This window comes from Magallana gigas, chromosome 8 (assembly GCF_963853765.1).
Source record: "Magallana gigas chromosome 8, xbMagGiga1.1, whole genome shotgun sequence".
NCBI lineage: Eukaryota > Metazoa > Mollusca > Bivalvia > Ostreida > Ostreidae > Magallana > Magallana gigas.
In genome coordinates, this window is record NC_088860.1 from 3,862,810 (window position 1) to 3,878,335 (window position 15,526).

General features: G+C 36.8%; 1 protein-coding gene across 2 annotated transcripts in view; it reads right to left on the bottom strand.

The window, feature by feature from the left end:
• LOC105317220 (lysine-specific demethylase 6A) overlaps positions 1-15,526 on the bottom strand; it is a 34,780-nt gene that overhangs the window by 18,869 nt on the left and 385 nt on the right. Inside the window, exons 2-5 of one of the 2 annotated variants that reach the window (XM_011413798.4) lie at positions 14,806-14,872; positions 11,009-11,153; positions 10,530-10,579; positions 10,099-10,157 (exon numbers count right to left, since the gene is read on the bottom strand). In XM_011413798.4, the coding sequence (XP_011412100.2) occupies positions 10,099-10,157; positions 10,530-10,579; positions 11,009-11,153; positions 14,806-14,872 (321 nt within the window). Of the gene's footprint in view, positions 1-3,778; positions 3,814-10,098; positions 10,158-10,529; positions 10,580-11,008; positions 11,154-14,805; positions 14,873-15,526 lie in introns of those variants that run through there. The other variant, XM_066068972.1, reaches the window with a different exon arrangement.

The following is a 15,526-nucleotide window of genomic DNA, read 5'->3' on the forward strand; positions in this document are numbered from 1 at the left end:
TATAGTAGCAGATTGTAGCAGCATGTATATGTGAAGCCGTCCACTGGTCAGTATGGTCAACAACCATCAGCTACACATAATCTCACTCTCAATCCATACTTACAAAAATCAATACCTGAGAGAGAGAGAGAGAGAGAGTCAGAGAGAGAGAGAGAGAGAGAGAGAGAGAGAGAGAGAGAGAGAGAGAGAGAGAGAGAGAAAGAGAGAGAATGGGTTATGAAAGGGTAACTGGTTGTTCACCAGCCCTTTTAAAAAATAACTGTATGTATATATAAACTACAAAAATAAACATAAAGTCTATATTCAACATTCTACCTGTCTGTCTGTAATAATCGACCAATCAAACAGAAAACAAAGAGAACCAGTTTCTCCATAGAACAAAGACAAACAGAGATTATAGTGAACAAACCTGAGAGGGAGCCCTCGTTCAGCACGTAGACGTAGACCGTGCCAGGGAGCGTACACAGTGTCAGGGTGAGCGGGGAGATCTGAGACCGATTGAGATTGATCGCTGGTCCTCGATTGATTCACCTGGCTGGCCTGAGATCTGTGTCAAAGAGCCCGATACACAATGATTGGCAGGCTGACACACTTAGCCTTTATATGAATTCCCATGTTACATCACCCACTCGAAGTAGTACTACTACGTTCTCTCAGATCGGTCTTTATTTTTCGTGACAGGAAATAAAACCTTCTTTTGTGTTGGGATTTCTTTTTCAGTTTTTATGTTTTCATCACACTCGACATCTGGGTCTGATTTCTGGAAGCCTGTTTCTGTTGATAAGAAGCTATGAGCTCTCTAATAAGACTCAGACCACAGCTTTTTCATACTGCACTCAATAAACTTGCAAATTAGAATTCAATGTTAATTTTGCTCTCTCCCTTTTCATTTACTACACTTGGAGCGATCCCTGATCTTGCTCCCTGCTCGGTGGTGATTCTGTGAGGTTACACTGCCCCACACGACCCCAGGACAAATCACCGGACACAGCCAGACAACAAAACACAGGACACAACCAGCCATTCTCTACAGCTGGACGGCCATAGATCTCCTGACAATGGGGCCAGCAGCATTATCCTTTGTTGTTTGAACACCCATGGTTTCCCCTTCCATAAATTTCTCTTTGATTGTCATGTACAACACAAGTATGTGCTGTTCTGATCAGATTTGTCAGAAAGGGGGGGGGGGGGAACGATCAGACACAAGACAATGATATATTTCCATTCAAAAACCATAAAGGGAGATTGAGGTTGCACAAAGGGAGATTGAAGTATGTGATTGATGAAGAAATTCCATACAAAAGAGAGATTCAGAACAACCTCTACCCCCCCCCCTCCAAAACATAAATAAATATAGCATACGTGCAGTTTTCATGTTTAGGCCTTGTAGCATACTCTCACGTACTTCCTGCAACAAGAATTTACTCTTCCTCATCACATCCATTCATGAGCCTCCATCTGACACTCGGCTCACAATTTTTTCCCATGATCATGTTATACAAGTTGGTCCATTTCCTAGAATATGCACCGATTTAGAGGGAACTCTGTGACTAATGTGACAATGATCAAACTGAAACCTGATTCAAAGGATCCATAGTAATTTTTACCTAGTCCAAGTTGCTCAATCAGCAACTTCCAAATCTGTACGTTGATCAGCACTTAAGCATCAGTTATTTGTACAGACAGGAAATATCTGCATGACATCAAATACTATACTTACTTTACATAGAGAAGGGTGTCGAATATGTGACAAAATTCTTTCCGTGATCCTATGAGGGTGAAGGAAGTTACTGTTATAACTTAACAGGTTATATAACAACTACAGCCCATTTTCATGCAGAGATAAAAAAAATAATCTATAACTGGAGATTTACAGGGTCTGGTGACATTCACCATGTTCACGATATTCACATTTGAGGTTTAGACATGACCCCTACCTTGCAATCTGTAAGGCCAGGATCCTGATGACAACACACACTCCCTCAGACTCCCACCTGCTGCCCACTCACAGAGCCTCACCCCCACACAATACAAGCATCACTCCCCCTGCAACAACTGCCAGCCAAGAGCTTCTACTCCACACCACAGCAATCTATAGCTCCCCCAATCAATACACAGTTGGGCCTCACTACAGATATAATTGATGAGCAGCCACAGTTTCCTATCTGCCACAGATTAGCTGCCCTGAGCTCAGCAACAGTTTGAGGACCGCTGATACAGGACTCCTTGCTGTTCTACTGGGCCATACTGTCATCACTTAGGGTCCAATGGTACATAAAATAGCAGAATTTCTTTGATGTGTGTATATTTGTACTCATACTTGTTGTTTGCTAAATCTACCCTAAGAGTAGTATAAGAATAGCTGGAATTCTTGCTTACCTGTATGCATACTTCCTACATCTATTGGTACATATAATAATAAATTAATTCAGTTATCAAATAATTAACTCCAATAAAGTCTTAACCTGAAGTTGCTGTTTTGTTCCATAAAAAAATATCTGATGCTGGCCCCTTAGCTCTGACTAAGACACCATCTGTATGTTATTGGATGAAATAAGATAGCATAATGCCAGCACTACCAAAGTTCAATCTCCATAAAATGGTGACACACTGTCAATCTAGAGCAGCTCTCCAAATCTCTGAAACAGGAGCTTCATTTCAATCTGTGTGTAAACCGGGCCTGGAAACCATGGTAACTGAGTCTTTTTCTCCTTCTTGGATTTGGAAATGAAGTGGGTGCTTATGCTGGAATGAGCCTTATTAGCATCTCTATGCTTCTCAGTCATAAAGACGTTACTACAGGGCTAAGACAACTACAGAAATGGGTTCTATACAGTCAGGGAGAAAGCAATATTCCACAAGACATGAATACACCCTCTAGTAACTGGAGAGAGCAAAGTAGTGAAGAAACCTCATCAAACCCAATTAAAAGAAAACAGGAGTTAGAGATTCTGTATGTAGAATCCTCCATAGAATATATTGGTTTTATAGTCCCCCCAACTGTTTATTTCAAACAACAACATACTGCATATGGTCTTTTATAATATTTTGACCTTGCAAATATGAAAGCTCCATGTTCCATTTCAATGGCACACATAAACATAGTTTGTCCCACCCATCCACAATTACCCCTATCAACATATTTAATATCCCCCTCTCTGCTCCTCTTTGCCTGGATTCCTAAACAAACAGAGCTTGGATCTAAATGAAGTAGGTGCTTCTACCAATCACAGTAAACACGGGTGTTAAAGAATCTGACACTAATTGATTCTAACAAAGTTCAATGGAGAGAAGAGGAACCCCTACAAACATCAAAAGCTGGCTCTGACTACTCCGGCTCTGGCCCCACAGACAATGATACAGGGCACTGATACAGGGCGGTCAGTGACATAGGGTTAAGACTTTGTGGAGTACAAAGGGAAATCTCCCAGATTCCTTGCCTGGAACATTACAGTCTAAAGAAAGGTCAAAACTAGACCGCTGACTTGAATATAGTCACCTACAGAACAGGTCAAAAGTTTATTTTGTGCACTGTGTGTTAATATGCATGCATACTGTCTGTTAGATGCCACACGTCTTATGTCAGAAAAGTAGACAGGTTACATACAGATAAAACTATAAGTAATTTAGAAATGAACACAACAAAAAGCTCTAAAAACTCCACAGGTAGGCATTGAAAAACCAATTAACAAGCAGAAAACAAGCAACAACAAACAGCTCAGTTCATTAACACCTGGACATATCTGCACCTTGAGGTAAACAAAGAGACAACACTTACTGCTGTATGACAACCTGCATTGTCAGTGTGAAGAGTGAAAATGAAAATAAGTAGACTGAGGAGTGAGCACAGTCAGTGACACTAATCAAAGGACTAAGGAGTGAGTACTAAGTCAATGACCCACTGACAGAAAAGTCAGCGACCTAATGTCCTTCTGGCTCCCAGCCAATACTGGCACATCAATTCAGTCACCCATTGATCTCGATACAGCAACAACATCCACTGATCTCAATACAGCAACAACATTCACTGATCTAAATACAGCAACTACAAATGCTTTATAAATACAGCAACAAAAATCACTTACTTCAATACCGCAACAACAAAACCTGATCTCAATAAAGCAACAGAAATCACCGATCTCAATACAGCAACAACAATCACCGATCTCAATACAGCAACAACAATCACTGATCTCAATACAGCAACAACAATCACCGATCTCAATACAGCAACAACAATCACTGATCTCAATACAGCAACAACAAACACTTACCTCGATAGAGCAACAACAAAACCTGATCTCAATAAAGCAACAAAAATCACTGATCTCAATACAGCAACAACAAACATTGATCTCAATACAGCAACAAACTCACACTGATCTCAATACAGCGACAACAAGCTCACAGCAAGACAGCCATATGTTATTACCATTTACAAAAGATCAGTCCCTTTACTTCTAGTTTTACCTTTTTTCAGACAAGGCATACACCTTGTTATCTTGACCTACAGAATAATGATGTGTCTGCACATTGCAGTAAGATGGAAGGGAGCCAATGCAAAAACAGATTTATGAAGAACATGATGAAACACAAGAAAACATGCAAGGCATAGTGTCTGGGTCACCTAAAAATACATCCTGATGAAGCAGTAAAAAATGTAAACATGCCAACACCTGGACAAAACAGGTACAAGGTGACCTAGTTTCAGTGAGCAAATCAGCAGTTCTGGAGGTATACCCCAAAGACTGAGCTGAAGACATTTAATAAAAGATCAAACATTCATAATCAGGAATAACATTGAAGGTAGATAGGTGACTACACAGATTGGTAGACTATAGGTATAATGCTTTGAAGCTCTAAAGATCACACTGAATTAACCAAACAGAGAGAAGCCAGCCTAGAAAACCTTTAATCTGTGGAATGTTTTGTTAATTGTCATAATGGAAAGCACCTGCCCCCAAAAAACACAAAGTGCAGCCCAAGCATGTGCTTACGTGCTATTCATCAGGTACAAAGTTTCACCTGCAATGCCCTTACGACCTCGATCTCCTTAGGCTACCGGGGCAATACACCAAAAACTGCCTGAATAAAACATCAGCAGCTCACTGTTTGGGGCCAGGGCTAATGTCTACAGATTGCTATCGCTAACGATTATTATCTGCAAAATACTGCACAGCTGCTGAGCTGAGTCTCGCAACAGATGCACTGCTTCAACAGACAAAGGCAGAGACAAGTTGGTTGACAACTTGTATCAAATTCTACCAAACAAAGAGCTTTCCTTTTCTCAGTATTCATCCCCTGAATCTGACAAACCCAATCTCCTCTGTTCGTGCTCACTAGTAATCAGGAACTCGCCAAGCATAAAATCACATTAAGGCTTTAGAGATCCTTGACTCTCTTACCCCTAAATCCCAGTAAAGGTAGACATTACATAAACAGGCACAATTCTGTTTGTGACCAAGTCCCATTATCTCAGTGTCAAATGGCCAAACCATGACATCTCTGGCACCATGAGATTTGGGGCAAGGTCTCTACAACACCAGGCAGCACCTTCAGCAGGTCTGCTGACAGCCTCTTGAACTTATCTACAGAAGTCAAATCTGGTTCCTTAGTGGTGACATTTGAGAATCTCGGGAATGTGACCAAAGATAAACTTGAAGGGCTGCCCTCCCAAGTTCACCCTGCGCCTCCCTTTTAACATTATACATTTTAATGGCTGTAGGTATATAAAACGCACAGATGCCTTTGATTACTAAGGCCCAGTACTCAAATCGGCAATGATTGTGTCATGATTCCTGTGGTGAACGACCTTTGTGGATGGCAGGTTTGAACTCTAGGGGACTTCTCAAAAGTCAAAATAGTCTGACCAATTTATAAGAGCAGCTAAGGATTATGAAAAAAAAATCATTACAGGAGCTTTTGATGATTCAATTTAATCTATGTGACTACAGTCCAGGTTAGCAGTCCTGTAAGCTAATGTCAATCCACATGCTAGGAAGTGAGAGGCTAAGTACAAAGAAGTTGTTCACACACAGCCAACTTCCACTGCCAGCAAATTGAATCTCTCCATGGCATTGATTCCTCCTCTCCCCAACACATGCCTCTCTCCAAAATCCCTGCTGACTTCAGCATATTACGGTTTCCACCAGCCAGCACTATTTTATGTTTATTCAACAGAGATTTCCAGAGTTCGCTGTTTCCGACTCCTCGAGTCATCTAGGTCAGCAAATACTTAACGGGGTGGGAGTCACAGATTTATGTTTTAAACAGGAATAAAAGCTCAGTAGTAAACATGTAACATCACTTTGTGTATTTAATTGTCTGCCATCTGCCTCCAGATAGCTGGCCCTCATACCACTGAAGATATTCCCATTCTATAAATGGAAAGATTTTCATCTACATTAAGAATTTTCCCTCTATAAATAGAACATTAAGGAAGAGGAAAATGAATTGTGGAACCACTAATAAGGAAATAGTGTAAAAATACAACAGCTTTATCAGCAAAAACTGATCCGTTTCTGTGAATGTTTCAGTGAATATTTTGCATAGCTCTGTGAGATAAGGCAATCTGTCCATGCATCACACACAGAGACCCTGGGGCCACATTGTGATTCATAGTTTTTGTATGCAGAGATTAAAGAATGTTCTGTATTACAAAAATTCAATCAGAAAAAATAATAAACAAGCAGACAAACAAACGAAGCTGGACAGTTCCCCCACCAAGTACATGGTCAGCACAATGCCATGATTAGAGCCCTTATCTCAAGAGATGCCAATAAAATCTACACAGGTCAGCTCATCTATAATTAGCACGCTTCTCTTTGTGTGGGTGACCTCTTAGTGAGGCTTACATTTGAATGGATCTTAATACAATATCTCAAGTACAATATTTCACAGGTGTGTACAAACACAGGCTTACCTGGCTAATTACAGCACGTGTGTAAATAGGGTCTTTGTTGTTCAACACATGAACTAACAATATATCACAATGTCCAGGCCAGTAAATCTTAAATCCTAAGCGGACAGAGAAATCACTAATTCCTCACTCTTAGATTCTTCTGTGCCAGGCAAACTGCTGCAAATTCTTCACCTTAAATAGGTTACTATCTCAGCACACACAAAAAACTGATGAATGTGTGAAAAATCTGACAACTCCAAACCACCAGGGTTAACACAACAAAGGTCAACACACCATATTTGGAAGTAGGTCAGGGTGCATAGGTCATGGAGCATGCTCAGTTAGCCAGTCTATCCAATTGTAAATACATGAATAGGCTGACAATGGGGCATACTTTAACAGCTTGGAATTAAATAATCAGATAAACCTTCAATTAAATCTTTGTGGCATGTTTGGGGTGTTTTTGAACCTGTCCTTTTTCTTATATTTTTGTCTTTCTTTGTCTCTGAATTAAATTGTCCTATTTTAATGGCTTTTAGATACTATAATAATAATTTCCTTCAAGTGATTCTCCATAAAGAACCCAAACATTGTGGCCATGGTGGAGAGCCCTGGGTCCTGGAGCTGGTATTTACAGTACAGTGAACAAAGAAGGTGAACGCACTGAGACAGACGACAAGAGTCCTGACTGCTGTAGAAGGACACGCCCCCTGGCTTCAGAAAATTACAACTGTGTACAAAACACAGACTCCTGTCTGCTCAAGTCTAAAGCCAAGTCAGACACCAAACAATGCTAGAAGATCAAAGCGCATGGTCTGGCCATGAAAACAGTAAAAATCTCCGACATTCCCCTCAGATATGTAATCTGTTTAATGGATTTCATTATGCATTCCTTTAATCTTTTCCTTTTTTCTCATAGCACTGTTAACTATATATTTATACACTCTGCAGAAAATTTTTAAAGGAAATAAAAAGAATTCAGAATTTTTTAAAGCAAGCTCTACATTGCAATAATTAAGGGATGCAACTCTTTATTTTTCTTAATGACAATATATGAAAAACAGGATACCATTTAATACATTTATTCTCACTTCCATCAGTGTCACTCTTTCAACTCTTTGCGACCGAAATAGCATTAAAACTATTTAATAATTAATACTTAAAAAATTTTCTTTAATACCTCAGTATTGTACATATTGGTATTGTGGGCAGATTCAAAGTGAAGTTTTTAGGAATTTGAATTTTCAGCATAAACCAATCATAGCAACTCCATTTTACTCCACATATACAAGAGTAAATGGCAAAGTCAATCATCCCTCCCAAGAGAGGAAGAATAAATTCCAAGCCCAGTTGTAAAGTTGATCTATTTTACTCCACTATACAAGAGTAAGTGGCAGTCAATCACCCCTCCCAAGAGAGGAAGAATGAATTCCAAACCCAGTTACATGTACCTCAGTATCCACATTCATGTCATTATACTTTTGATGCACACACTCACTCTCCTTAGTAACACAGAAGGAGATTAAAAATATTGCAGATTATGAAAACAATTTCTTAGACTTGCTAGCTTTCCTCGACATTGTCCTAAAACTGAATACAACCAAACTTTGTTATCTCAAACTTGATGGGTCTGTTCAAAATCTTTGAGATTTCTGAGTATTCGAGATATCGAGGGTAAAATAGTTAAAAAATAAGTGAGTGGGACTTACAAATCACTTCCACATGTCCATTGCATTTGAGATATCAGTGTTTGAGATATCGAAGTTCAACTGTATGCACGTATAAGTAAATACCATAGGTTTGTTGTTGATAACAAATACTTTTAATTGTAATGCACACTTCAGAAGTATTACTCATCCTGTCATGCTATATACCCAAAAAGACTTTTTTACTTTTAAAGTATGCAAAGGTTAAACTTTTGTCACTTTAGTGCAACAGAGACACAAAAATATGTGTAACATAATACATGTATGCATACACTGGTAGTATATACATGTAATGGTAGTTTGCCTTTATATCCTGATATGCACACACAAATATAATATTACCTTCTTTTTTTAAATCTTGATATGCACACACTTAAACCACTTAATTTTTTTTGTAAATTCATGCAAATTACAAAATCACAATGTTTAGTATGGTAGAGTGTAAATCTCTTCGTTTATTATTTTTCTATGAGGATACATTCAGTACCTGGTATTTGACAAGTTGCATTTCAAAAATTACTTCCCATAACCTCTTCATATGGTACAAGTTTTAATGAGATGAAAACCCTTTAACACCACATACGATATACAACATACACATGTACTACTTAGCTTGATTTGTTTAACTCTGTACTCTTCCTAATTTGACTTTGTATTTGTACATTTGTAAATATTTTTGTTTTATCATTGATATGGTTTGAACAAAAAAACATTCATGCCTGGTAACTTGTGGTAGTAAACTTTACTAGCTGCAGGTCTGTAGCCCCAGTCTGAAAAAATTTGAATGGATGACCTGGAAGCTACAGTGCTTGCCCTCCCATAGAAAAAAAATGCAATTTACAGCACACAAAAAATTGCACTAGTTTTTGACTTATTAACCTTATGTCTGAACACATTCTAAACAAATATTTGATTCCAAAAAATTCCTCAGACATTTTACTCAAGATATTGTCACGTAACTTGCCTCTTATATTCTTTTAAATATCACAACAAGCCTTGTAAGTTGAATCGGTGGTTTGTTTACATGCAAAAATTGCAACGTGAATTTAACATATTTCATTTTCCGTGGTTGGTTAGCATGTTTGGGATCATGTCTAAGGTAAGTAAAGAGACAATATCAGTAGTAAATTGCCTGAAGAATTTAATGGTTCTATTTTGTCCACAGGATTTGTGTTCGGAAATAAGGTTAATAAGTCCAAAACTTGCACAATGTTTTGAGCGTCATAAATTGTAGTTTTTACTATGGGAGGCACTGTAGCTCCCAGGTGTTTATTCACATTTGTTCAAACCGAGAGCTACACACCTGCAGCTACAAACTTACACAACCACTGCGAAACAGACAGACGGACACACATAAACACAGACAAACAAGGACAGACAGATGTGAATATTCATGAAGGTGAACAATCCAGTCCTCTGTCTCTCTATCATGGAATCATGTTACCTAATTCAATGAAGATCAATAACAAGAACTTGAGAAATCTGACTTACATCTGGAAGGCATTGAAGTGAAAGTACACCAGTCCAAGGCCATACATGAAGGGGGCATTCTGCAACAATAAAGTTATTTACATTGGTGACTCAACAAAAATAAAGTTATATACATTGGTGACTCAGCAACAATAAAGTTATATACATTGGTGACTCAACAAAAATAAAGTTATATACATTGGTGACTCAACAACAATAAAGTTATATACATTGGTGACTCAACAACAATAAAGTTATATACATTGGTGACTCAACAACAATAAAGTTATATACATTGGTGACTCAACAACAATAAAGTTATATACATTGGTGACTCAACAACAAATTCTTCCATGAAAAAAAATACAATGTCATTTTACACTATAAAAATTGTTTTGTTTACAGAATCGTATCATAAATAAACCACAACAAGTTAGATAACTCTTACTCACCTTCCAATGGTCCTCTCGTAGATGGAAAAATCTCTGGTAGGCAGACAGGGCTAGTGGAAGAGGAGAAGAGAAGGGGGTGAATACAAATACAAAAGTTATATCAAAATCCTGAAAATAGGATTTATTTTACATTTTGTTAATTTTGACAGGTTTATATAGATCCCTAGAGTATGTTAACTGACTACAGTATACTGAACAACCATCTGATAACTGTCGGATACAGAAGAACTTTTTTTTACTGACCACTTTCTGCAAGCCTGTATGATACATGATTTGGAATGAAGTATAAGTAACATGGTCACAATATTGTGCTATTTTTATGGTTTTAGAGAGAGAGAGGGGGGGGGTGTATTAGGCAGAGCCAATGAGTATCAAAGTACCAATACAACAGAATTCATCCTGCTGATGAGTTTACATACATAGTGATACCTTTGGGGACTGCTATTTAACTGGTAAAACAGAGACACTATGTTCAATACCTTTGGGGTACTGCTCCAATAAGAGCAGGAGGTGGCCCAGCTGGCAGTAAATCTTTGGATCCACCGATGCATCAATCTCCTCTCCCTCTTTGGCACCATCCCGCTTGGATTTCTGAATTATCTCATGCTCAAAGTATTTTATACCCTAAAAGTAGACAGTTTTCATGGATAGAATAAAACAATTGCATACATTGATTAAAAAACAACAAAAAAACAAGCAATATAAAAGATTCCTTTACTACATGGTACAAATTAATTTATTATAGGTACTAGAACACATGTTATATGTTTTGGTTTTATATATTTAAACCTGTAGCCATTGGCTACTGTTTATAGCGTATAACCTGTAGAACAGGTATTCAAGTTAAGCACGATCTTCACTCATTCGAAGGCTTTTCTTTGCCGCATTTACGCAATCCCCATCCACCCACCCACTTATTTAGTGACATTTAAAAATCAAAGGACTTTGCATAATAAAATGTAATTTGCTTTATTTTAGAAAGAAGTTTAAAGAATCTTTATATGTATTTGTATGTGTAAATAAATGCAGCAAATAAGCGCTTCCTTCACTTATCGTGTGTTTTGTTATTATTGTAAATAATTTAAGTTTAGTTGAGTGAAACAAATAAGAACATAAATAATAAATGAAAGGTTTGCCTCAATATGTGGTTGATATCAGCACGCATGTAATAATTTTTTTACACAAACTGTAATATCACAATAAATTTTACACTAAACTGTGGATTGATGGAAGGATCTCTTGCATTAAATCAAATTCATGGATACCTTCCCTATCCCTTTTCTTGGTTTTTAAAATTAAAACAAGAGATGTTTGTGAAACACTTATGCCCCCCTCCCTTGAAACATCCACAAAGAAAATGAAATTAAACTGCAAATATTTGGAATTTTTCTAAGTCCAAGGGGCATAACTCTGTCGAAAAATTGCTCTATCATACCCAAAATCAAACTTGACCTAGATATTATTTAGATAAACCTGTATACCAAATTTCATTTCAATATGTTCATCCTCTGCGAAGAAAATGAGCGGAAACTGCAAATAACTGGAATTTTTCTACATCTAAGGGCCATAACTCTGTTGAAAATTGCTAGATCGTACCCAATATCGAACTTGACCTAGATATTATCATGATAAACCTGTATATCAAATTTCATTCCATTGGCAATATGTTCATCCTCTGCAAAGAAAATGAGCAAAAACTGCAAATAACTGGAAAATTGCTCGATCGTACCCAATATCAAACTTGACCTAGATATTATCATGATAAACCTGTATACCAAATTTCATTCCAATATGTTCATCCTCTGCAAAGAAAATGAGCGGAAACTGTTGGTGGACCGACCGACAGACAGACGGACCGACAGACAGCAGCAAAGAAATATGCCCAGAATTTGACAGAAATTGAACCAAAAAAAATAAGTCTAATGTAAATGGACACAAATTATTTTTTATGTACTTTGTCTAAACACCAATACCCAATGCGCAGCTGCTCCACTTCACTGCGTTCTATTATTAGAGATCGAGTCATCAGACTTTTTTACTGAATATAAATGACCTTGCATCAAAAGCGACATCCCCATATTTTAATGCCATTAAGCGCTTTGCGTACGCTTACACTTAAAAGGCATACAGCTTTTGCCTGACATGTATATCTAACTTTGCTAAAACTTTGCCTGGTTGTATATTAAAAGAATACATAGTATGGAAAATGACCTCATTAACATATTTGTTTGTCATGCTTCTTTTCTTTTATTCTTCCATTTATTTCTAAGTACAAATAGTGGATATTCACTCATATCTTTAGAAAAATTGTTTGTGTGCATCAGCCTCCCCAGAAATACAAGAACATTAACTGTTGTTACTGCTACTTGCTTTGTATCAATCTAATATTTTTAGGTTCCAAGAGAAAACAAATAATTACATACAACCTTGAGGGATTTTTGTGTAGTATTAGTTTTTATTCTTGAAATTTTTTATAAACAAGATATGAAAACCTTTATATTAGAGACAAAAATAATCTCTGATGTTTCAGGCATTAATTATTATGTGCCTAATGTAATTCAAAACAGGATTTTTGTGTTCCAGCATTTATGGGATTGGGAGAGGGGGTGGGGGGTATTCATGCCTTAACTCTTTACCCCTTAATGCCACCTTTTGACGCATAGGCCATATCCTTAACACTCTACCCTGGGCTACCCTTAGACTGTTTTCAGATGAACTGAAAACCGCTGGTGTTTTTGAATAGACTTATTACAGGTCTTAGCAAATCAAACACATAGGAAATTATATATCAATGGATTTGTAATAAATTAAAATTTTAATATTCATTGAAAAAATTTTTTTTTAAGTCACTAATAATGCAATACAGGTGCTAACAGGTATATGAAAATAAAACTGAGTGTTCTACATTAAAGTTTTATTAAGAATAATTTCACAACAGATACTTGATAAACATATTTAAAAATGTATGTATTACAAATAATTATTTAATAAATTTTATAGAAAGATTCCATTATCATCATGGAATTCGTTTTTTGATAGTAAATAATTAAATGTACCTGTGGCTGACTTTTCAATTCATGTCCATCGTTTTCAGACTTATATTTACGTTTTTTTCCCCAATAAACATGATAAATGGTGTTAGAGGATTTGATAAATCTAACATGTTAACTAAATAAGTGTGTTGACTTTTTGAAAAAATACAAATTTACCGGTATATTCATGTATTTAGGGGTTGCAGGTAATGCACACATTGTGTTCCGTTTTCTGTAATTACACAGATTTTTCCACAAAATTTTGCATGAATTTGACATCTGGCTTTCATCTTTTAATCTCGCTACCAATAAATCTAGAAAATTCTGCCTCTAAACTTGATTATAAACAAAAAGTGAAAACATGTGCGATGTCCGCATCGTAGTCCGCCATCTTTGTTTATTGTAGTAATGCATCACGCCACCATACACAGGTAAATCACGTGATATCTTTATTTAGAATGAGTGAACAACCATCCGTATACATGGCCAGGTGTATACCAGTCAATGTTTATTATAAACAACAGGTGTTGAGGGGTCTAATTAAGAGCTGTATATAGGGTGCGTCAAAAGTCGTCATTAAGGATATGGCCAGGGTCGTCAAAACGCGTCATTAAGGGTTAAAGGATAGAAACCTCTAAGGGGAAAAGAGTTAAGTGCCAGTGGTAAAAAGAATTTTCCATGCTAGTTTCAAACCCAGCGAGATTTTTGGACCAAAATGGCTTGTCAGGTTTCAATACACGGCTAAAAATAGAAAGTCTACCGGGATTTTGCATTGCATCAGCCATAATTAAGCCCAGATGATAATGTTGAAAAACTGCGCGAGGTGTTCCGATTGACTTCCGAATGGAGAAAAGATGTCATCATTCCCCATTATAAATCTCCATAGGAAATCTGTTTTCATTCCTGTGAATTTTTACGATGGAAAAATGAAAATGTATGAATGAAGTTATCTTGGAAAATTTCCCTTTCATCGAATTCAATTGCACTTCTTTCACAGGTATATGTATTTTTATTAAAAATCGTCCAAATGTGCAGCATAAATATCTTGGGACAGACTATAAACATATTGACAAAGAACTTGAATGCAACAAGGAACATCTTCAGATAAAGTACTAGTCAACAAAATTATAGTCAAACTGCATTTGAAAACTTGTTAGCATTAATTCTCATAAGTGATCGAGCTAACAAGGACTAAACAAGAGGCTTTAGTCTCAATACTAATCCTGAGACACAAATGTTCTTACCTTTTCTATTAGGGCTCTTTTGGGTGCCTCCTCTGGGACATTGAGCTTCAAAAATCCAAACTGACAACTACAATAAAAAGACCCAAAAAAATCCAAATCATTTCTTTGCATTAGGGACATATATATTCCCAGTACATCCCTGTTAGCAATCAGGCAAATAAAACAAAACTGTGCAGTAGATTTGATAGCTCAATAACATGTACATTACAACAATGTACATGCATGTACTTCATGATTTAACAACTGACTTATGATACTATGTTTCATTAGGATTTAATTAAAAAAAAAAAAGATTGACAATTTACATACTGTAAAAGTGGTTATTTACGCTGGTGGTTAAGTATGTGTTTTCTATGGTCAAACAATACGCGTGGGTTTTATAAGCGGATATGTGATTTACCACTCTAAAGTGTTTAATGTTTTACCATACGCGGGGGTTATTTATGCAGTTTTCAGCTTACCATGTAACTAGTGTAAATTTCCCCCACGCATAAATAACCACTTTTACAGTAAGAAATGAATGCCCCACCTCTTACCATTCTTATATTTTAGTGACATGTGCAATAATTATTTAGAAAACATATTGTAAATATATGTTGTTAATGACTTTAGAATTTGAACCCAGCCCATTAGATTCAAGAGACCACACATTTCAAAAGACATAACACTATTACCTGATTACTGATTAAAGTTAAATAACAAATAACAAACCAATAAACAA